General features: G+C 39.9%; 1 protein-coding gene across 1 annotated transcript in view; it reads right to left on the reverse strand.

Annotated features, from left to right (window-relative positions):
- The window catches only part of RAPGEF5 (Rap guanine nucleotide exchange factor 5), a 157,706-nt gene that overhangs the window by 12,545 nt on the left and 120,345 nt on the right, over positions 1–24,816 (reverse strand). The window contains exons 12-23 of the mRNA XM_015618214.3: positions 24,032–24,110; positions 22,750–22,894; positions 20,872–20,969; positions 20,110–20,140; positions 19,082–19,160; positions 16,033–16,182; positions 13,300–13,397; positions 11,409–11,531; positions 10,030–10,208; positions 6,713–6,803; positions 4,011–4,061; positions 2,835–2,922 (exon numbers count right to left, since the gene is read on the reverse strand). Coding sequence (XP_015473700.1) covers positions 2,835–2,922; positions 4,011–4,061; positions 6,713–6,803; positions 10,030–10,208; positions 11,409–11,531; positions 13,300–13,397; positions 16,033–16,182; positions 19,082–19,160; positions 20,110–20,140; positions 20,872–20,969; positions 22,750–22,894; positions 24,032–24,110 — 1,212 coding nt within the window. The remainder of the gene's footprint in view (positions 1–2,834; positions 2,923–4,010; positions 4,062–6,712; positions 6,804–10,029; positions 10,209–11,408; positions 11,532–13,299; positions 13,398–16,032; positions 16,183–19,081; positions 19,161–20,109; positions 20,141–20,871; positions 20,970–22,749; positions 22,895–24,031; positions 24,111–24,816) is intronic.

Genomic DNA, 24,816 nt, shown 5'->3' on the forward strand with positions numbered 1-24,816 from the left:
AAAAACAATTACTATTCACAACCTCTTTTTTCATGCAAAAAAATAAAATTACTAAACAGCAAAAAAAAAAAAAAAAAAAAAAAAAAGAAAAGAGAAAGAAAAGTATCCCATTAAGAACTGACACAATATCTTGTAACAGTGAAACAAACAAAAGCCTGGCCTAATGATGGCATGCAGAGATTATTAGATAACAACAATATTTACACATTGTGGAAAAGCACTTTTATGTAGTGTTGTTGGAGGGAATTTGCAAAGGCAAGGAAAAGGTCAGGGGAAAACGAAAAGGTCTACACTTGGCTCGAGGAAGAGAACTGAACACTCTAATGAACTGGAGGGAGTATCAGGCAAAATAAATGTTGCCAAGTTAAGATTACAATTAAAACAGTAGCTCAAGGTCATTTTCTCTGTTTTTCTAATGCGTATTAGGTCAGAAGTGAGACTTATCTTGGACATAAGGTTCCAAGAATATGAATAGATTACCTGCGGGAATGGAAGCTCTGACTTCAATAGCACACCCTCCAAGTTACTGAGAACACTGACAGGAGCACCACAGCCATGCCCCCATCAGCTCTCTCCTGCATGTGAGGGTACCCAGGAGACCCATGAGAAGAAAAAATCCTAAAGGCATGAGATGCCACTCCAATATCATGACTCCTTAAAAGTCGCAGCTGTGTCTGCCCGTGGGAGAACAGCACATGGTAAATGAGACAAGTGTTCCTCTCAGCAGAGGTGTCAGCCTCCAGCCCAGCAGTGTGCATTTCTCCTGTCCTCGCCTCTAGGACTCCCTCTGATACCCACATGGACCCCATGGTTTGGGGGATTTCAGGAGTGGAAACCTGTAGGGAAGCTTTGTCGAACACCGCCCCACATCCACCTCCACCTTCACCCTCCCTCAGAACAGCCAACCCGATTTATTTCCTTGGGTTTCAAAGGCTCCTTTCTGTGCCTGAGGGGCATTTTGTAATTGCTTGGAATTGAAATGCTAAACGGCTTCAAATGCTGATGGAAACCCAGGGCTGGGACCCTTATGGGGGGTGATGGAGAGCTCCTGTGCCCCTAGGGCAGCTGGGCTGGGACAGACAGAATGCCAGCCTGGACATGCAGAAAACACAGCACAATGTGCCAAAACCTCCAGCACCTCTCCTACCCCTGGGCTGCATCCTAAAAAACAGAGGGAAAAGAGGGAGCACAACCCTCTGCACCTCCTCTGCTGGGCTGCTGTGGGGGAAAGGGACACAGAAAGGACATGACTTCAGGACACAGGCAGTACTTGTGTCTATATCAGTGCAGTTAAAAACTGCCCATCACTTCTAATGAAAAACCTATACTGGAAGCAGAAATTTCCAAACAGCTTTTTAAGTCATTGACAGCAATGTGTATATCTCTGAGGGCAGAAGGAACAGAAATTTGCTTTGCAGCCAACAACTAAGAGTCTAGATAAATTCAGTGGAGCAGAAAATTGCATCTGAACTAGGTTATAAGGGTATATCACAGTATTTTATTACACATTTGAAAAATCTGCCTGATTTTCAAAAGCTGTGTCTGTGTGCTGTGAGAGCTCTGCATTTAAATTTAATTAACTTTTAAAAGGACACTCTGAAGTTATTTTTCATAATTTAAGATTTTTCATTCTTTTTTAATTGAAACTACTTTTGTTCCTATTGTGATGAAATACAGCAATTTGCTGAGTTATTAATGATTTCTATGTTACTCATTCCTATTTTACTGGTCTTGGAAATGACCTTAATACAAATATGCTTGACATGGAATAAATTCCGTTGCACCGTGCAATACTTTGGGAATTACCAGCCTTGGCAATACCTCCTTATGGACCACTTCATTGAAGGACATTACTGCATTAATTTCAAAGTCTTCTTGCTATCTCAAACCCAAGTTAAAGATACAAATGCTGTCTAGGTGCATGCTCTTATACACCATATTTTAATGCTGTGCAGACATGATTGCTAGAAGTGACTTGTGTTTGCTGCCTTTGTTTGCAGGCAAGACATACTCCAGAACACTTTAAAAATATCGATTTTGAAGCCTTGATAATTGTATCCATCTGAATTAATGCAAACTCCTTTGATGTGTGGAAATAGGGGAAGTGTCTGGTAGCTCCCAAACTGTCTCCGACTGATCTGGAGAACTGCCTTCAAACATTTCACAGCAGCAGCAGCAGCAGGTTGGCATAAACAGCCTAAAGAGAACACTTTCAAAATACAGGAATAAACAAATGAATTTGCCACGTTCAAAGACTAGGCAATTAATAATTAATGACTCCAAGACAATGGAATATTTTTAATACTTGCCACTTAATTAGCTGCCCAGATCACTGCATTAGTAAGTACTTGTACTTTAAGATTTTTTTTAAAAAAAATATTTTAGATAGTAAGATTTTATTTATCTCTTTCAGAGCTATAAGAGGCTTGGAAATCCCCTCCTGTCAGGACAGACAGACAGGGCAGGTTCTGCTTTCAGGGTGGCACCAGGGCAGGCTCATCCCAGCAAAGCAGGGAGACATCTCCCAGCAGGCAGTGTGACCAAGGCCACTGGTTCAGGGGCTTGCAGGGTCACACTTCACTGAAGAAGATGCGGCCAAAGCAAAAGCACACAGCTCTATCCACACTTGACAGGACAATATAAAGTTTTAAGGCCTGTGTGGAAATTGGCATCTTCCCCCTGTCTAAAAAGGAAGTTGTTTATTTCCCAGACCAAGTGCTACCTTGTCAATACCACTATATCTGTCATATCTTCTTAAGAGCATCTGAAGGAAAAAATCACTTTACACTTATTTTAATTAGCAGCAGTGAAGAGCAGCCAAGCTTTAACATTACCTTTCAGAAGTAAGGGCATGAAGGGGATTTTCGGAGATTTCATTTTCTTGAATGCATCTCTGTAAGCTTTGTGATTCAGAGAAGGATCCTACAAAACCATTTGAGTAATAGACAGAAAAATCAATAGGCTATAAAAAGAGCAATTCTAAATCCATTACAGGCTTATGATCTGAACATGATTTAGATATAAAAGGTTTCTTTGGGATGCAAGGTAGCTAAAGGTTTTCTAAGCTAGCTGACATGCTAAACTGAACAGGAAACATAAACAATGAAAGGAACAAAAGCAATTATGTTCCTCTAGATGATGCAGTGCTAAATTGAGAGGAAGCTGCAGAATAGATTCACTTGGACTGCTCTGTAATTTCCCCACAAATTTCTATTAGCAAAATCTCTTCCTATATAGCACAAAATATATCCTCGAATGTATTGCTGATCAATTTCTTCTTAAAGAAACCAAAACCAACATCACCACACAGTAACAAAAATCCCAACAAAAACTGCTTTAAGATCCATGGAGTATGCTGGAGACTTTCAAAGACAATAAGGTAGGATGTTTCAGTGGATTGTGTAGGCAATTCAATGAGTCATCTCAATTTCCAATGTAAACATTTTGTACACCAGCTCACACAGGATCTTTAAAACACATTCATTTCTAAAGAACTCCAAGTACAGAAGCATGACAGCTGGTAAAGGCTGTTATCTCCTGTTCTCTATACCAGGCAGTGATCTTACCATGCACCCACTTCCATGACAGCCAGAGGAAACATTTGTTTATTCTGCTTTGATAATGCTGACAAAGAGACCCTCAAGCCTCAGATTTTGACATTTGTTTTTTAAAACTTGAGCTGGACTTTTTCTCCTGATTTGCAGCATGTTGCTTCAGATTAAGACTGATTAACTACCAGGGCAAAAGAACAACTCCCAAATTGATGCTGGTGAACCGATACTACATTTGCCTCTCTCTGCTCTTCCTCCCTCTGTCAGGAACAGAGCCTCTCTCCTTTTCATGTTTGCAGACCACCTCAGAGCTCTGGAGAGGCACATGGCCTTCAGCAAATCATGGATCTGACATGACAAGTCCAGCTCCAGACAATAACAAGCAGACCCCAAATAAATTAGGAAGAAGGAAGGCAGGTAAAGCTGTTAGCAATGTTCTGCTGTCAACACCATACTTACCGTCAAATTTTCAAGCTCAGTGAAAAGTTTCTTGAATTTCCCAGGAATTTTCTGAAGTGTGGGAAACAGACAGGGAAAGAAAGAAAAAAAAAAAAAGAGAATTTGATTTAGGCAGAAGAATGCTGAGGCTTTTTTTCCACGAGACTTTTCTGGGTGAGGTGCCTGCTGAAAGCACCAACACACACTTAACCCTGGCTCCTTGGCTCCCAGGGCCCTAATTGAAGATCATGGCAGCAAGGCACTGGGCCCTGCAGCCTCGTCTTGGGGACCTGCATCCTTCTCTTACAGAAACTGCTTGTTAGCAGCTGGTTTTATTCTCTTCCCCAGCTTCCATGACTAAATCCATGTCAAGCTAGAAGCAGTAGCACAGGCTGAGAATTCATAAACTGATCACATCCATGTTAAATGATTTGTTGCAATCAATCTTCCCCCAGAACATGGGTTCTAGAAACAGGTGTCACACTCAGGGCTGTTTTATACATCACACCAGGGTTAACACTGGCACATACTGGTGCCAAAGTGAGACATTTCCTTAACAAACTGATTACTCTGTCTCTGGTATCCGATCCTGACCCCACAGAGAGGTGCATAAAACACTTTCTAAGGGAGCCCAGGCACAAACTGCTGTTTTGTCCCTCATGCCAACACCTGCTCTACTCCACAAGCATCCACTTTCTTTGTCTCTAAGATGCCTTAATGGATTCACGTTACCACATTCAAAGCAGTTGTTTTGCAATTTAAATTTTCATGCTGGTATTTCAGAATTGAAGAATAATGTGTGGACCTAAAAGTCTGTCTACTTTTTCCAGTCATAGTAATTAGTCTAGCAAAAGAGATCCCCTCTTAGTACAAATCCTGTCTTGTCTTTGTCCTTAGATCCTGACAGCCACAGTGACACTACCAAGAGAAAAGAGATTTAGAACAATTAGATTAAGTGGATGTGTACTGTTAAAATGCTAAAATGATTTAACATGGAACTGCAAGTGCATGTTTTCTTCTATCTTAAATCAGGGAAAGCAAGGCTCATTAGAACACTGGATACTCCAGGAAAAAAAAGTAGAATATGCTTGGGAGAATACTACTTGTTTAAGAAATCAAGTGCAGAGTCAATATGATTTAGTGTCTAAATGGCTGCTTAAATTTAGGTTGTTTCATTTACATGTGTAAGTAATTATAATTAATTTAAAAACATTGCTCTACTTTCTAGAAGTCACATTACTAATGCAAATAACCTTCTGCTTTTGAAACTTCCAGTGCAATGAAGTTTTACAAATAAAATAAAGGAAGGATGTGACTTGATAAATATTTTACACGCAGAAACGTGACATATTTACAGCGGTACATATGCAGATGCACTCTTTGTTCCGACAAGCAACACATTCTGCTCTTCCTGAGAGAAGTCCACCGGCAGCACATGATCTCCTGAGGCTTCAGCACAGAGCAGAATTCTGTGTGGCTCTGTGCAGGAGAGATCTGTATCACTGCCCTTGAGACCATACTTGGTCTCTTCCACTTTCCTACCAAAGCCCAGAGAAATGGAGTGAAGGCAGCTTAGGAGGAGGCCAGGGCAAATGTTCCCCAGAGAGGTGTTTTAGAGATATCAGAGGCAATGGGTTTCTGTATCATCGTCCTCAGGCATGTACTTTTCCTCTAAAACTTTTCTTTTATCTCTTATTTAAGTCAGCCCTTCCTTGCCTATCAAAGTCCCCGTAAGCAGTCACTGCCCTTGTTTCTCTGTGTGTGAAAGCCTCAGACATACAAGTGATGTTTCCATATGCATGGTTTCAGCTAAGGGGGGAGACTTTGCTCTGGACAGTGTCAGACAGGTCTGTAAGTCTCTAATGGCCCTTTGGGCCCAGCTGTTGGTGCTCAAGAGAATCTGCAAGGCAGGAGGTCACAGCCCTTCTCTGTCACTCTCTATTACAGGTTGATGTTTTTGGAGTACTGCCCACCTGTGCTGTTAAGGGCATGAAGGAAGGATAAGAATTCAAACCACCCTGCTCAATTAGTCCTTCCCCAGAATTTGGTTCATGGGCAGACACAGTAACCCTGCAGATGTTATAACAACGTGGATACCACTTGGTGGTATACTCAGTGTGGATGCCACTTGGATGGAAACAAAAAATACACAACATAAATACAGATCCCAGTGGGACCCTCCTTTAAACACACTCGTGCTCTGTGTACAACCAGTAGCTTCTTAAGCAAATAATCTCTGTTCTCCAGTATGCCCCTTATTCGTGGCTCACTTCCTAATTTTGTTGTTCAAGATGATCAGTTGGGAAAAAAAGCAAACTGAGGAAAGACAGCTAGAGAAGGTTTATTTCTACTTTGTTGTTTTGGCTTTTTAATTAAATTATCCCATTATAAAGTATTGCTTGTTTGGAGCCACCTTGGCAAGACTTGCTGTTCTGACATCTACTTAAAACGCTAGAATATTAATTTTTTTAACAGGATAGGATCTCCACGCTTTGTTCTTATTTAAAACTCTGAAAGGACACATTTAAGTTTGTTTTGGGGTTTTTTTAATACCACCATATCTAAGGTTACAGGCCACAAAGAATATTCTCCACCAACACTCCCTCCATGTTTGATTTCAGCATGAGAAAACAATAATCAGAAAGAAAAGGCAATTCACCAGTACACAGCCTTTGTGCAAAATGGTTTTGACAGTGTCTGAAAGATATAAAGATGTGTCTTACCTCCCAGGTCTGAGAGAGCCGGCTGACAGATGCAGTGTTGAGACCCATAACAATTGCAAAGAATGAATTCAGATTTCTTTGGGCTTTACAGCTGAGGAATAAAAATATGATTTTTTTTGTACTCAGAATCAGCGATAAATGGAATGCACACGTATCCTAGGTTACTGAGTCTCATTTCAACCCTCAGCACTAACATACAATCATCTTCCACATAATGAACTCATTAAATGTCCTCTCATAACCACCTGCAGTCTAGGTGATGGGGTCTCTAAGAAGTTTTTTAGAAAACGTTCTACTGTCTCATCAACCCTGTTGTTGGCAGGTTATTTTTTTCCCTTTGCTGTCAAAAGTAATTTTCCCTTTTCAATGTTCAAGTTACTCCCAGCTGTCCTTTACCATACAGAATAATTCCTTGACCTCTATTCTGTTGTATAATAAATATTTTCATCCTCTTTTTCATCTTTTCTGTAAATTGTACAACGTAGGTTCCTTCAATTTCTCTTTGTGGTTGTGCCCTGCAATCTGCTTTTCCATACTGTTATTATCCTTCATTGAATTCTTGTAATTTATTTTAACTCATATTTAACTTTTATTGCCTTTACTACTTTCTCATGTAGTCAGACAGTGAGGAGGGAAGAAGAAATGTAATTACTGTTTTACTTTCTTATGCAAGTATAAAACAATCAGCAAATTATTTATTTGGAACAACATCACATTTTGTCCTTTCTTTTAATTTGTCATCTATTATCACCCAAGGACCTCTGTCACTGTGCTGTTCTTTACAATCATGCATTTATTTCTTCAGCTCAGTATTAGCATTCTGTAGCTGAATTACTTGGCATCTATCTAAATTAAATCTTATCCTACTGTTGTTTGCACATGCCACTAGACTCCTTAGATAATTCTTTTTTTTCCTATCTACTCTCCAATGCATTTGCAATCCCTCATCACTTTTATTGTCTGAAAATCTGGTTAGTGTTCAATTTACATGTGCCTATAAACCAGTTGCAGCTAGTACTGGTTTTAGTACAGGTCCCAATGGAATTTGTTCAATACCTCTATTTTTTGTCATTTTACTGTACACAATCAGACCATGTTTATTTCTAGTCCATTTTCTACTTCATTAGGAAACTTGAAATCCTGAAATACCGAATCCTTTTAAAACAAAAATATTGCCCTGTCTCTTGCAGATTTTTGGAGACCATGCAAATATGTGGGTGCATTTCTGTGTGAGAGTGCAAATCCCCTTTCAAGATAATTTTAAGTATGACTGAATCCACTGGCTTCACTGGGATTTATCACCAGGGAAAAGTCCATGCCAAGGCCTTAGCCTGGAAAATGGCCAGAACTTGTTACAAGTTTTATAAACCTGCCCCTATCACTGTGTGCTATCTTGAGACAGTGTACTTCTCACTTCACTTCAGCTGTCTTCAAGTTAATCCTAACTTTGTTGCTTAGATTCTTTTTATCATTAAAGCCAGGCAGCTCCCAAAGGCAACTCATTTCAAAACAAGGAAGGTGTCCAACTCAGCAAGCTGTAGAGAGAGAGGATGTGTCTCACAGTCAGCCATTGCTTGCTTGGGGAGCAAAAAGGCTGCTGTTGTAATCTGTTTGTTCTAAACCTTACACTGACTTGTTTCTTTAACTCCCCAGGATGTTAATTTCTAATAACATGCTAATTAATTTTCTTTATTGAACCACTTCTTTTCTGTTTTAGACAACTCATCAACAGAAGTGTGTGGATTTGTTTCTCAAAAACTCTGTCTCTTTTTTATGTACTGACGGTCTTGTGTAAAATGCTTTTGTTTTTTCAGGCGTTCCTCAACAGCCAAGCACATGGATGATGAACATGCAGTCTTAGTCCTGGTGCTTTCCTGACCAGAGGAAAATCACAAAGATTCCTAGCTGAATCTGTGAGCAGAGAACAGGGAGCAGCCAGAGCTGTTCATAGTTCCCTACCTCTCTGCTTTAGTCATAAACAAAACAGAGTGCTGCTTATCTCATGATGAGTCCTGTGCACACACCATCCTTCCATCCTAATTGCTCCTCTGTCATCAATTCTTCCAGAACTGATGAGATACAGTGGTGTGTTCATTTAGAAAGAGGATTTTATGATGAAAAAAAAAATCCTGTGAAAACTACACACTTGCTTATTTCATCACCTACATTCTCCAGTGATGGATGCTTCTGCAATACACTGGGAGAGCCTGTCTGCTCTTCACTGACAACTGTATTTAGTCTCCATAAATTTGGTTTTTCACTTAACAGACTGGAACCAATAAAAATAGAGCAACACTTTAGTCTGGTAACAAATACATTCTTATTCATGTAGGACTGACGCAAAACTTTTCCTGGGATGCAAATTAATGCTACAATGGTACAAGCAAGGCACACAGAACCAACCATTTTTTGGCCATTGATATGGCAGAAAATGAACATATTACTGGATACCACACAACTTGCAAACTAAACCAGATCACATTTATGAGTTACACTAGATTAGATTAGAAGAATTAATTTCTCTAAAGGCACTGCTTCAGCAGAGAACAGTCCTCAGTATGTAAGTGCCTTGCAAATTAAATCAGCCCAGTCGATGAAGGGAACAATTTATACATTTTCCACGAACATGCATATTCAAATATTGCAGAAGACCAACAAGTGGAGAGAGAGGTGAGGAGGATGATTACACATATTTAAATTGCTACATTTCCTTGGTTACTAAGACAAAGAGTGATTACAGAGAAAAGAAATCTCTGTGTATAGTAGATATTTGTATTCTGCTGCAAGACACAGAATAAATGCCAGTACTATTTAGTAACAGTTAAAGAGTAGAAGGTCAAATCTAACACATGAAAAAGCCCCTCCAAGAAGTAAAAGAATACTCCAGAGACGATTACATGGGACAACAGCTTATTGCAGTCATATTCCTCTCTAGAGGTAGGACTTTGAAATTCATAACAGTGTTTTGGTTTCTATCTAGTCTTGTGTGACTGTTTTGCTGCCAAAACAGTTCTGTCATATGGTGCTCAGGTTATCTCAGCTAAGAAGGAGCTATCTCTGCAGCACCAGGGATGTTGCAGCAGACACTGCAGACACAGCAGCTAAGCTGCCAGGGGAGATTTGAGCAGCACACACTCCACCATGTCTAGTTGAGAGCAAGCTCTGCTCCTGTTATCTATGGCCTGTTTTATTTATTTATATTTACACTATCAAAACACAGGATGACAAATTAGCTTTCTTTCCTTGCTTCTCCACCTACTTCCTGCCAAACAAATCATTGGAATTCAAAGATTTCTGTTGCAACACTGGGAACTTACTGGGCAGCAATCTTGATGAACTTTTTCACTAGCTGGACACGTTTGCAGAGCTGGCTACAGAGGAGTATCTCCGTGGCTACCCAAAGCTGGACCTCGTTGCATCTTTGAAGCAGAAGACTGAGATTCTCAGTGTTTTCAGCACTGCCCTGTCTGCTGAATGTGAAGTATATCAGCTCTTGCTGAAAGACATTGACAACATCATTGGGGATATAAAAACAATTCAAATATAAATGAACTATAAATTATTTAGAAGTATGCTTTTGAAACCAGGTATGGTCACAAATGGTTATTTTTCATTATCCATGAGCCAATCACAAATTATTCAGGTTTGTGATTAGCAAAATCTAGACACTTGTTACAGAAGGCAGATGGACTGGAAATCCTGCAAGATGTGCTCTTCTTGTTACAATTCCCAAGGTTCCATTTCTGGCTATAGCCAGGTATAAGACATAAACAATTTATTTCTGTATTTCTTTACTTCTGTTCCAGTATGAAAAAGCAGCCATATCAAACCACTGCAGAATCTGAAAAATTTCCATTCAAACTTGTTTCTGTATTAGCCAATTTTTAATCATTGGAGTTTTGGGTCTTGATTTCATTTTAAAAAACCCAACAAAAAACAACCCAAAGTTGTCCAGTTTCAAATTTAAAGTGTATAAACTGAATAAAAGAACCCCAAATGAAATCATCTGGTGAAAAGCAAGAGAATTTCACATTCATTTTCTCAGAAGGCAAACATGCTTTTCAGTAAACGGTATTTTCAAGAGAGATTTTCTACAGTTAACCGTGTCTTTTACTCAGTAACTCAAACCAGAACCTATCAAAGTCATTGAAACAACCCAATGGGCCCTGAAGTGCTCCATTATCTCATTTAATAAAGCCTTCCCAGTATTTTTCATCTCACTGAAGCCTAACAAGAATAGTAATGTGACCATCTGAATTGCTGAAACTGTGAATTCTTTTGTGGCTAAAGTGATATGAAGGACAGCTATTTGTGGAATCCCATATTTACTGAAACACTATCAAGTGCATAGGACATTTTGCATATGTAAAATATTAATATTTTTGTATGGGGGGGGATTTAGAAAATAATCATTGTCTTTTACTCTCTTGAGGCAAACCTCAATAAAACACATCAGGTATACAGGGAAAGTAGATGAAAAAGTGATGTCTGAACACAGGAAAGTTACAAACCTCTGACAATTCTTCTCAGTCTCAAGGATTGCAAGAGACCCCTTGGACCTGTCACCACTACTGAGAGCTGCCAAATCATGGTGTCATGACAGTGAACCAAGCACCCAGGCATGCCAATGCTCCAAAATGCATCACAATGGTGCAATGACAGGAATACACCTGGAAGAGGAGGTGCTGCTTCTTACCTCGTGAATTGCATTGAAGAGGCTCCAGTCAAAGTTTGTTAGTTCTAAGGCAAGATCCCAGGTGTTAATTCCCAAAATCCTCACAGATCTTTGCTGCAATTCCTCATTTTCAGAAAATGGGTTCTAAATGGACAGACAAGTGCAAAACAAATTCCTCAAGAAATGCCAAAGGTTCTGTAAGGAATCAGTTACTGGACTAAGGTACCAAACAGAGCTGATCTGAGCAGGTAATCTTCTCTAAGTGCACTCTGAGGGCTTTTTCCCCCACTAATCAAAATGAAGGAGCTATAACCTATTTAATAAATAGCTTGAAATGGGAAATGGGTCAATAGGATCAATGATTTGCTTTGGAGAGTGAGGCCCTCTCCCCCTCTCCTTCTGTCTCCCTCTCCCAACCTTGAATATAAAACGCTGGCCAAGCAGACAGCATAATGGAAATAAAATCCCTCAAAGTATCAGAAAATAAAATCTAAATTAAGACATCAGGAAATTTTCTGATATAAAAGAATCATTCTGAAAACACACTGGATTAAGAATAAGTACACATAACTTTCCCTCCATTGCACTTTTACGAATCACAAATCCATACATTTTATGATTAATCTACCCCAAATATAATCAACAAAGAATAAATGCCATGGGTTCTGATGCATAAAAGTTATTTAGTATATTATTGTGGAGTGCTGTGGTACTGCTGGTGTTCAGGGCCATTCCACATTTCCATTATTAGCTGGGATTTTCAAAGTTTTGCATTTCTCTTGGCTTTTTTAAACTCAACAGTCTAAAACTTGGCACATGAATCATCTGCCAAGATGAAAGATTATTCTAACGAGTTCAGCCATTACTTTGGTGCTATATTTCTGACAGTTACAGCAAGTTTTGCAATTTTTATTACATAACTAATGAGACCAGGTTGGCTGTCACCTGTCTAGGCTGGAAACCTTCCCTTGATATTCACATTTTTAGAGACGGCTCAAACACCGGAGATAACGGGGATGACAGATTGCAATGATAGTGGCATGTCAGGATAGGGGCACATTGATCCAATAAAATGTAAATAGACATTTCTCATCCTGAGGATGAGTGCACAGGTCCTAGAGGTACTGACAACATGTAGAAGTCAGTTGTGATACAGCCCCTACTCTTTCCTGGAAACATCTGCATAATTAGCAGAAAACTCTTGAATTGGCAAAGTGCCTGACTGCCTGCCTCACTGAGGTTTTGGGAAGGCATGGAGGGAGGGAGTTTCTGGTTTCTGGAGGTAGAGGGAAGGATGAGGGAGATCTGCTGCCTCTCGACCCGCTGACTTTCCCAGCCCCGGTGAGAGGATGGGGAGACAGAGAGGCAGAAGGAAGGGAGGAGGACACACCACCAGTGGTACACACCAGCTGACCATGTGGCTGCCACAACACTGGGGTCACACTCATGGGTCTTGTGGAACTCACAAAACAATGACATCTACTTCCACATGTAGTAATTTCATGGATTTTGTCCACCACTTTGTATGATTATGTGTCAGCCAAAGTGCTAGAGAGGCACAAGGCAGGGTGGGGAGGAAAGAGTCACAAGAGCCCTGAATAATCCTCATCCCATTCATTCTGGTACAAACACAGGTCAGCTTTTCCAGGCTGATGTAGATTGAAAGATTTAAGCTGCACAGAAGCTTTGGTTTATTTAAAATTGATGAACAATTTCCATTACTGTTCAGTCAAATAACTGCTCTTAATGAAAGATTTTTTTTTTTTTTTTTAGGAATAGAGCAGCTCAGTAAGCTTTACTAAGGAAGCCAAAAATAAACTCTGCATTGAAAAAGCCCTCTGAGAGGAATACTAAGGTTTTGATTTGGAGTTAAGCAAACAAAAAATGGGAAATATACAGTACCAATCCTTACCAAAGAATCAGTCAGATCTTTTCTGTATACAAACATACGACTGGATGACTCCAAAGATTTTGAGATAGCCAGATCATTTGGTTGTAGCTCATGTTTTTCTGCAAAGACAGCAAAAATACAAAGAAGTTTCAGAACAGGAATAAAAGCTGTATATGAGAAATAAAGGTACAATAGTATTTGTAAAGCCACATCAACTTCTTAGAAGGTAACTAAGCATCAAATTCAGTCTCTGTGGGGACCCATCATTTCCACCCTGCTCAGGCAAGATGAAGGCAAGATACATCTGATGGACGAGAGCACAAAAGCTTCCTGCTTCTGCTTTCAAACTGCACTTCACATAGAACAGAAAGAAGCCTTGAAATCATCTGGTCTAGCCTCGTATGCCTTTTCATTTAATTTCAACATTTAATTTCAACCCAGTGTATCTAGTATAAATGAGTAGAGATGACTGTTAGAGCAGAGTGTCTCAGCCTCCAGAGACTGAGCTGTTGTGTGTCACTGGAGACAAAACCAGGGGTGGAGATTTAATGAGTAGCCACAGCCATTCAACAGGAAAAGAAGTTTGAAGATCCCAACACCATGGAATTCACAGAGCAGATCAAAGTAGTCCTTTGTAACACAGTATTTATGGTAATTCTTCTAGACCTAGAGTAATTAACTTAGGAAATATCTGAGTAAAAGAGCAGGACACTGGTAGCAAAGAGAAAGGACTTATTTTTCCTCCAGTCCAGAGTACTGATTCAGCTCTGCAGAATTCTTGAATGAACTAGAGAAAGGTGGGGGGAAAATATAGCAAAACTCCAAACACAGCTTTTGCCCTGCAAAAACTGTCCCTTCCAGAGGGCTCCAAGTAATCCTCTGGAGACCTGATACATGGTAGATGTATCCAAAACTACACCAAGCACACTGACAGCTACCCTGGATTCTGCATTGCCCATGAGGAATAGGACCATGTATATGAGTACAATATGATCAATCTGAGTCAAACATAATTTCAGACAGTTTTCCCTTTTATCTGTGCTCACTTATCCATTGATACACAGATGCATTATGCTGAACTATCATTATGTTTTTTCAAGGTAATTTTGAATAAAGTGCTTGCTTATCCATTATTGGAGTACAATAAAAACAGGTTCTCCAATGCTCATACTGTTGCACTCCAAGTGGATGAAAGACAAGAGTTCTAAGTCACACAAACAGCAGAAACACAAAGCAGAAAAAAAAAGCATAGTAGGTTGGTGTTTATTACTTGCAGTACAGGATCCATAAGAAGGAAGACACTGACATTGTTGTATCAAATTAACTCAGGCAATGTAACTAAATAACATTTTAGGGATTATAAAGATCACATACAAATTACTTTCCTACTATACCTGCACTTTATTTACTGTTTCTCATTGAACAACCAAGTGGCAACCACTTCTATTTTGTGGCTTTCCTGGGAACCAATATAGTATGTTTCATTATTTATGAATGGTTGGTTTTCTTCAGCTAAGCAGGCAGTTAGAACTAGATTTATTGCTATCAGAGCAAAACTTGCCCTGCTCTTGAACAGGAAAGACAAGATCTGAAAAATAGCAACAGCAAGGTGATTCTGCAGTGCTGTGAAATGTGTACTGGACACATGAAATATGCACTGGAGGTGAGTTTGGGCACACACAGGGATAAAAAGAGTATGCCTGAAAATGACGTAGCCTGGTTGGCCAGGACACCCACCTGTAGTGCTCCCAATGGCTGCTCTGTGCCCAAGATCTCAACAGCCAGAGCAGGGCACCATCTCCCTGCCATCCACACCAGTGCTCTTAAAAATACATTTATTTTATTGAGCTCAGCATGGGGGAAAAAATGTGACCTTCCAATTTTGAATCAAAGATATAAACAGAAAAAGCCAGCACTTGTGTGTATTTCATTTAACTAGACTGACAAAGAGGAAGCAATGAGTGCTGTAACTTAAAAGATGCATCCTTTGTCTTAGGGGGTCAACAGCAACTGTTATCTGAGAATATTGACAAGATATTTTGTAGATACAGCTTCACAGTTCTATGCACCTTGTTAAACTGCTTCCAAAAAACACCACAGCAATCAAAACAATCTTTCCAAGGAGCTGGAGACCTGACAAACACCACAGAAGATCTTGCGACTTTGTCTGGTCCCTGGTATCATTCCACTGTCACTCTAGTCTTTCTTTAAAAAGACAATAAGCCCTTCTATTTAATGACTAACACAAAAACAATAGGCAAAAGACATCAGTTGTTGCCTACAAAATATTGCTGAGATTGCTCTCAGTATGTCAATTGTGCAAATATATGTCTTCCTCCTTTCAGCTCAAGAATATTTGTTACCTATGCCATAAATGAGGAAACAGTGATGCACAAAGTATTTGCTATTCTCTTCTCTGTTTTTAAAGCAAAACATGCCTCATTGCCTTCAAAATTAATTTAAATTCCAAAATAGGAGATTCATCTGTGGAAAAGAAATAAAACCTTGCAATACTGCTGGAGACTGAGAGTTCTTTACACTCCCTTCCCAGGCAGGAGATGCTACATCCCACAGTACCCAAGAAGGAGCTGTTGCCATGGAAACAAGTCTCTGGGAAGCAGCTCCTCATTGTTCCCCTGGTCATCCAGCTGTGGGCCCATAGAGGAACAGCTGTATCCTTGCATCAGAAAATGTCAGCCCTCCCTTACCTGATGCAATAAAAGGTAAGTGATCAGATGAAGGGGAGTTACTTACCACCAGAGAACGAGACTGTCACCAGCGCCAACTCCTCCTCCGGGTACTGGATCTTTTCGGCCACGATCTTCAGTATCTCCTGAGCTGAAGTCGACACTTGAGCTTTCACACTGACATAGGAGTGCTCTGTTATATACACACGGCAGAAAACTGCACAAAGGGAGAAAGAAGTGCTCAGCTGTAGGCATGAGCTGACCAGAGCAAGTAACAAACTCGCAGAGCCCACCTCAGCAGTGCCTCAGCTGCCTGGCTGCTCCAGGAAGGGCAGTCACTGCACCCTGACACAAAGGACATGAAACTCAGCATAAACATCATTCACCCTCTCCAGCTTCCCATCCCTGGGAAATGAGAGAGGCAGGCAAATGGAAGTATAGACTCCCACAGTAATACCAGTTTAAGGCTTCCTACCCTGCGGATTTGTCACCGAAAACCTCCTTCACTGCCTGTTTCTCTGAAACTCAGCTGTTGCCATTTTTTCTCCATTTCAGGTTCAGGTAAACCACTGTCCTTCCAATATATTTCGTATCTGCTGGAGAAATTATTTTGGATCTCCATTTCTACCTGGAACAGGAAGCTTTGCAAGAACAGTGCTCCCAGGTTTTCAACCACTCCTGATAGCTTATCTGTCTAGACATCTAAACTAGTTGCATTGCCAGAGTATTTCAGCACCAGCAGAGACTGCCCAAACGGCCATACAATCAGTTCTGACAACTCATTTCCTCAATCACAAGCAGCACATATAAATGGGACTGCTTTGGAGAAATTCCCTGGGCTCACTACTTCCACTGAGGTCCATGTGGTCACTCAGCGATTACTTGTTTTCCATTACCAGAAGAGATGTACCCTCTCTCTACCTGCCAGAATTTTAAGTTTACATCTTTTGCTGAGTTTGCCCTACCTAGTTCTTTGAAACACAGCTGCCACACTTAAAGCATAAGAAACTGAGCTGCAGACTTGCATAAGAATTTTGAAAATCACATCTGCTAATCAGAATTGTCAGAGCTCTTGGTTTCACTTCAGTACTTAATTCAACTTTCAATTTCCTTCCACTCCAGCACTTCCTATTAGAGACAGGCTGCTATCATGCCGATACAGGACAACTTTTCTTCTCCAGAACTGTTGTATTTTTTTTTTATAATCTTTATTGACAGATGTATGTAGCAATCTTTGTTTGTTCTACAGATCTTCATGGCTTCAGGGCACTTTCATTAGTGAAGACTATGCCAGAAGCAGTTAAGAACTCTGTCCTTGAGAATTGGGTTTTTTTCGTGATGTAGTAAAATAAAAAATGAATATGAGAATGAAGCAAGGAACTTAATATTGAGTATTGGGGGAAAATAGTAATTTGATTTTATAATTCCTTTTTAACCCATCTCTCCTGACAGAGACTAAATGAGATGCTCATTCTATGGCAGAATCTTTTATCAGAATGGATACAAGTCATGAAGATAGAGACATCCAACTGCAGTTTAAATTACTAGTTAGAAAAATAAATTTTAAAAAATCTGACAGGAATATTTGGACTCCATATGCAGATTGACACACCTTGCTTACAGTGAATTTGTTTGAAATGTCCTCTCTGTCATTTGCAAAGGGACAATGACAGCAATGTCAATTTATAAATGGACTATTGATCTAGCCTTTCTTTAACACTGAACTACATCAGGGCAGATGCTCAAGCACAACCACCACAGTGGTTGTGATTCTCCCCCTCACACCTTCCCAACGTTCTATCTGTGGTATCTCTTGGGATGGACCATGTCATCTCTTCCAGGAACCTGTGCTGCTTCTCTGTGAGAAGGAGGGAATGCCAGTGGGAGGAAGTGGCCATGGGCTGCAAGCTGCCTTGGTAATGACTGCAATAGAGGATAAAACACCCCTGGTCAAGTGGCACGGTGCAGCTTGGACAGGCACACCCTCCACAAGCACCATCAGTCAGACAGCACTCCGCCATACAGAGGTAGATACCCACCCTCTGCATCAGTCTCTCACTTCCCCAACTTCACTCTGGCTATTTCATTTCTTCAATCCCATCACAGTCCATGGGTCCTGCTCTCAAGGAGTGAGATAAAAGCCATCTAACTCAGTTGGGACTGGCCTTGTTGGGTCCTGTCCTGGTGACTGTCCTACCACAGTTCCTTTCCAGTCACCCACAAGCTGTACCCAGCTTTGAAAGAAGAATGAGTGTGGGGGTTCTCATCCACAAATAACATTTTTAGAAGAAGCCTTGGTAACATAAACCTCAAACCCCCCTACATTTGAAGCACAAAAAGAGGGTTATCTATCAGCAGCACGTACTGTGCAAGTCTTTGGACTTGGCATAGAACGAGCTCAGTTTCTATTCTGTCACAAATGAGCACTAAAAATACACTGACTTGAAGTGAACTTCTGGAGTTTTGTTCCCAGTAAGAAATGAAGACATCCTGTCAAAGAGTGAGGCTGCCAGGTAGGAGGTCCTTCTGCTGTTCCCTGCTCTCGTACACAGTGTTCTCCTCTCTGCCTCCTCCCTCACCCAGGCACTACAGGCGGGTGACAGCCTCATTGCCTTGCAGTGATGGAGGGAAATTGCCTTTTGAAATGGCTGACATTAAAGTGAAGTGGCACCTTGCACTCCATGCAGAGATGTTTTTGAGCAGAGAAGGAACTAAGGCACATTCCCAGAGTTAGCAGATCCTGGCCCATTTCATGTGACAGGCTTATTCATTCCCCTTTCACAACCAAGATATAGGTCAAGAGACCGGGAGCACGAAATGGAGCAGAAGTAATGCCTGGTGGACGGGCTGCCAGCACACCTGGGATGCACTCAGGACTGTGACAGGGGTGCTGCAGGAACTGGACAGGCCAAAAACCCCTTGAAATACCATGAGGGCATTGCTGAGCCCTGCAAACCAGAAGGAAGGTAAACTTGCACAGCCAAATATTTCTTCTTTTGTGTTCCTAAGGTCTTGTTCAAAAGCTTTATGTCAGCAAAATAATATTTACATCAAAGTCCTTGAGAAACAATTTTATTGTTTTTGAGCTTTTCCTCCACTATTTCATTTATACTCACTTTCTTCTGTTTCATTCATGGTTCCTCTGTGCTGCAGCCAGTTCTCCTTTACACTGAACTGGTGGAAGAAGGTTTTATTCTGTGAGGGGGTGGAAAAGAGAGGAAGGGAAAAAAACACAGTGATTTTTTTTTTTTTTGCATCCTTGCTGTTTAAAAATGAGTAATTCACAGAATACAGCATTTAACCCATATGTCTGGCCAAAAGGTTTCTGTATAGGAAGTACACACACCCTTTCTTGGAGCAGTAAACTGGGAGTTGCCTTACTAAATAATGGCCAAGGTGGGGATTTTGGAGGAAGCAGGACATGCCAAGGCTAAGCAGCCTGCACAATTCAAGGTTTTCTGTATTCATGTTCAGAGCCCATTTCTTATACACTTATTCTTATATACATTTCCTATGTACCAATCACCCTATATAGCAATTTCACTACAATCTTGTGTTCTGCCTTCCATATTTTTGCAGTAACATTTTAAGCTTATTACACACTTCAGCCTCAGCCCAGTAAAACTGACGAGCACAGCAATTCACCTCTGAGCAGTTTGTATGCCAGCTTCCTCTGGCTTCAACTTCTTCCTCTAGTTAAACAGACAGATTCATGTTCCTCTCTTTCTGTCTGTCCCTGTCACAACAAATCTGCCCTTTTCTCTGTTTACTTGACATCCATGTCAGTGCCTGTGTTCAGCCTGGTTTGCCCAGCTTGCTACATCCCTCTAGCTCGGTGGGGACACACTCCTGGCCTCTCCTGAATTCTGACATCTCAAAGCATCTTGTTAACATGCTAATACTGCCACAGCCACTGCAGGTTAGCTCACAGTGCTGATATCCAGGATGCACTCACAGGGAAAAAAAGAGTTCCTTAAGCAGCACTGCAGGTCTAACCTCACTGATGTGTCCTGTCATGTTTTTGGTCACCAGTCACGTTCAGTTAAGAAGCCAAGAAAAGATAAGAAAGTGGGCAGAAGGGGAAAAAAAAAGTGAGAGGGTAAGTTATCTATCTAGCTATCAGCAACAACCAGGTTGGCATTACCTTTCGATGAGGTGAATACTCATCTACAGTGCTGAAACAAAAAGGAAAATCACAATTATTCTTTCCAGCCAAAGCTTAGGAAAGGGAAGTTTTACCTACAACAAGCTTTACAACACCAGAAAGTTTTTAACAGTAAATGGTCACTGCAGAAAGGCTGCAGAGTTCTTCAGGAAAAACTAAAGGCATCTGTCTCAGCCAGAGAGCTTTCCTTTGACTTGCATAATCAGTGTAGTGAAAACAATGCTTCCAGCCCCGTGAGGTGTTGGAGTAGGCAATCACAGGGCCACCCTCAAGGACACAGCTCCTTCCACTTCCCCAATGGCCGAACCATAGGAACAACCTCCATTTTTTGGAAAAACATGACAATTAAATATCTTTTATAGATGCCATAATAGTAAAATAGTGACTCTGAGATGGTTATTCCAAGTGATTTGCTTCTTAGTACTGCAGAGAGAATGAAGATAACATCTGAAGTCACAGACTGCAACTTCAGGAATTTTTGCCAGTTTCTCCACAGACTATTGCTCTGTCTGTAAGTAACTCCAAATGGAATTGATGGGCGTGAATGTTGAATCACAAACACTGCCCAACAAATATCAGATAAAATTCAATAATCTGGCTTTAGTTTTGAGATGACTTGTAAAACTGAATATGCCACTTGTAATATCTTCATCACTTCATTGAATCACAGAAAGTTAGCAGCAAAAATAAATTACACTCTGAATAAAAGAAGACTTGATCACAAATATAATCAATACTTACTGACGGCGATGCATCCCAAGTATCTTCTGAAATTCTTTCAGGTCCTTCTCAAGAATGGGATACTCATACACATCATCTAACACATTTCTGTATATTGTCTGCAAAACAAAGCAGTATCATAAAACATCTGACAACTCAAACATTAATCTGAGGCAACACATCAGTGGTCTAAGTCAATTCAAGCACTATCCTACTAAAACAAGTTTTATCATTATATCTATGCAAAACCTGTAAGGAGAAAATGTTCCTGTTTAAATTTCCAGACTGGTCAATATTCAGCTTGCCTTTGGAGAAACACTCTTAGTACTGTGTACCAAGAGAGAGGGTGAAATGCTTGTACTATTTTGTCTACAAAAATTTAAAACACCACTTGTGGCTATTGCATGAAACCTGGGTTAGGTCAGAATAACACATTCTGAAGCATGACAGCACACCACACCATCATCACTTATCCAAAATGATAACAAACAGGTTTATTAGATTAAGACTTCTAAAATGGCAAATATTCTACTTTACCTTTCTTCACATTTGAATGCATTTTAAACTGAGTTGTTGTCTCCCACAACTCCCCCTAGCTGTAAACTAATATGTAAATAAACCTTACTTTTAATTTTGGGGGACACCATTGTCATGAATTAAATTCTAGGTAATATTTTCTCTGCTCTTTTTCCAGATCTGCACACAGATCCTTCTCTTTCCCTTCTAAGGAAACCAGGATCATTGGTATCAGCTGAGTCACCAGGTTTGCTTTAGCCCTCAGTTCACAGATTTCTGCATGAATGATTTTAGCCTACGACCCTGTATGCTGGTTTTGCACATATAACTACAACCATCATTAACATTATTGCTGTTTAATATTGCACACAAGCTTCCAGAGGAGGAACTGTGAGACAGTGCACACACACCTCCATGGCCAGAAAGCCCTGCATCCAGGCAGGTGAAACTCAGAGTGGCATAACTGATGCCTGACATGATGTCCCCTTTCCAGTACAGAAATCACATCTAGTACCAAACAGCAAAAATCCTATGGTCTCTGCTTCCATATGCACTGTGCCCTACTTAAAAAACAAAGCCAAACCAAACAAGGAATCTCAAGATTTTCTCCACATTGCCGTTGTCTTGAGCAAGTGACTGAAGAGATAAAAGACCCTTAAGAAGATCTCCAGTCACAGACAGAGAGCCTCGTCAGTAAAAGTGGAAGATACTGCAAAGTTTCCTAAAATACTCTCATTTTTCAACCAGCAGGAAAAAAATATATATTGAAAAATAAATCAGTAACCAGATTGATTTTAGGTTTGCAACAACAGCACTATTTTCAAACTAACAGGGGAATTATAAGAGCTTTTGGAATTCATGCAGAAATTCGAGAAGAACTTGGCTAACAAGGAACAAAATTTTATTTATCAAAAATACATAATGCTATGCTGTTCTCCATGTCCACCCAGCAAACACCATGGAATAGGATTTCACTCTCAGTCAAAATAACATCTCTTAAAAACACCTCAAAACTCTCTATGTCCATGATCCTCTGAAACCGACTGCAAATCCTATTCTGACAGACAAGAAACCTCCACATCTTTGTAGGTTTATTTCTTACCTTCCTAACTTGTCCCATTTTCTAGAGACCACAGGAGTTCCATAAGTTTTATACATTAAAGTAATGCTTTTAATGTTGACTGTATTGACAATACAGAATTTCTGTCCAAACCGACTAAAATAAGGCATTTAAAGAAGACACATGTAAATCATTTTATATTATAGATTTCATGGGGAAGATCTAAGTGTGAAAAAATATGTTTTATAGATTTTGCTGGGGCTTTTTAGACACAGTATGTAATTAAACAGTGCTGAAATGCATCACAGAAATTGTTTCAATACCTTTAAAAATTGTTTTAAATGCTCATCTTCATGCAACCAGTCTTTGTAGAGAGAAGTCCACTGAGACACCAAATGCAAGACTTTTCTTTTCCTACAGGACACATCAGAGTCATCTTCTTTCCCTTGGTGGTTCTTAGCACAATAGGTGCAGTAGGTTAAGGAACATATAATAAAATCTCAAAGAAACTTTAAAATTAACTGCTGGCAAAGACTTTGCAATAATCTCATTTGCTAATGAAAGGGTTTTTTCCCCTGCATTACTCAGTTTTAAATGTTTTATCCTGTCTGGAGCTTTAGGAGTTTCATAACTTTTGGGAATTATATTCTCAGTAATAGGAATGTCAATTCATCCTGTGTGCCAACATGATTTTTTTTTCACCTTACAGATTAGAGAGATGAGTCTATAAAAATAAAATTATACAATGTTCAGTCATATCTTTTCTGTAGAACTGAGAGTGAACCTTTGTCCTGCAAACCAATGCCAACATTAATGTCTGTGGGAAGGAAGGCAAAGCACTATTAACAATAACATAAAAACCAGGCAAAGGAAGTCAGATTCTTTTTGCCTGTACAAATTACACTATCTGCAGAAGTGACATTATTAAAAATTAAAAAAAAGAGAAGTGAAAGATCATTTCTACCATTGTTTCTATTCATAAGGCAGAAGCACCAAGTGTCAGATGATACCCACTTTGTACACTGTTCCTGTCTCTTTGTGGTTCTTTGTTTTATAAGGTAAAAAACTGATGTTTTCACCACAAAAATTAAAGACAGGGAAAAGATTTTAAAAAACAAACAAGGAACCTAACAAACAGTTCATTTTATAGCCACAAGTTTATTCAAACATTGATCCATAGCTTTGTAGCTTATGGAAGTCATTAGAAACACATAAAAATAAATTCTTTTATCTCATAATGAGTTAAGACTTATATCCTATATTACATGATAAAAGGAGCCAAGATTGTAAAATTCTTTACTTTTTTCTTATTTCTTCTCCTTGTGTATTCTTAGGCAAGGAGAAAAACATTCTTAAATGTATTATGCACATGTAGGTATTCTATGAATTAACATAACCTGGGGAGGTTTTAACCCAAATTTAAATTCTACCTTGTCACAGTTATAAAAGTTTATTTATCTTTAATCAAAGCTGACATAAAATTGCAGTGTTGCTATGAGTTAAGCATCTGTTTCAGGCATGTACCTTTGATATAAGGCTCAACAATAGATAAAACTACCAATAGGTATGTGACTCCCATGAATACAACATTCAGTAAAAGGATATTGCCTCAGGAGTGCCTGGCACAAGTCATCAGTCGTCATGAAAACCGTGTATGTGAGAAGGAAGTCATCCAGGAGAGTTTCTGCAGAGGAAGACAAAAAAGCCCAGGGTACAATGCATTAGCAAGAGCAGGAGGAGAGTATCTAGAGTATCTACTCCTGTTACTGTGCATGGCAGGAACAGGACCCCCACTCTTAAAAAAGAGGCCCAAAAAATACAGAATACATAAACCTTTAAGTTTCAAAAAGTTAACAATGTGTTGCCACTGCAGGGAGCAGTCCCTTTATTTAACAAGTGCATCCTCAGTTCCCAAAGCTCCAACACGCACAAGTATGCACAAAATAATTCATCATAGTTCAGGAACCAGTAAGAAAGAGTCCTTGTAACAAACACTGCCATCCTGGTTAGCTCAGCTGCACACAACACAGCCTTTCCACACATTAGCTCCTTCTGGAAATTCAGAAGAATAGCTTTTAGTAATAAGAGAAAAAACTAGAATTGCCATGAACTGTGATTAAAACACAGTAGTTGAGAACCATGGAATAAATATATTCAAATCTTTAGATGGTTGGTTAGTCTTGTGGGCATCACTCTAAGTGCTCAGCAGTTTTCTTTAAGTTCTGTTCAATTGTATTAATGAAGGTCTTTTCTCCTCCTGGTTTCTATCAGTGTTACAAATCCAGGCTGAAGGTACTTGCTAACAGACCATCCCTACACACTGAAGCTGTAGCACCTCACGTTGTCAGGACAAACAGCCGGCTTCAGATTTCAGGGTAACCTTTTTCATT

This window comes from Parus major, chromosome 2, assembly GCF_001522545.3.
Source record: "Parus major isolate Abel chromosome 2, Parus_major1.1, whole genome shotgun sequence".
In the NCBI taxonomy this organism is placed as follows: Eukaryota; Metazoa; Chordata; class Aves; order Passeriformes; family Paridae; genus Parus; species Parus major.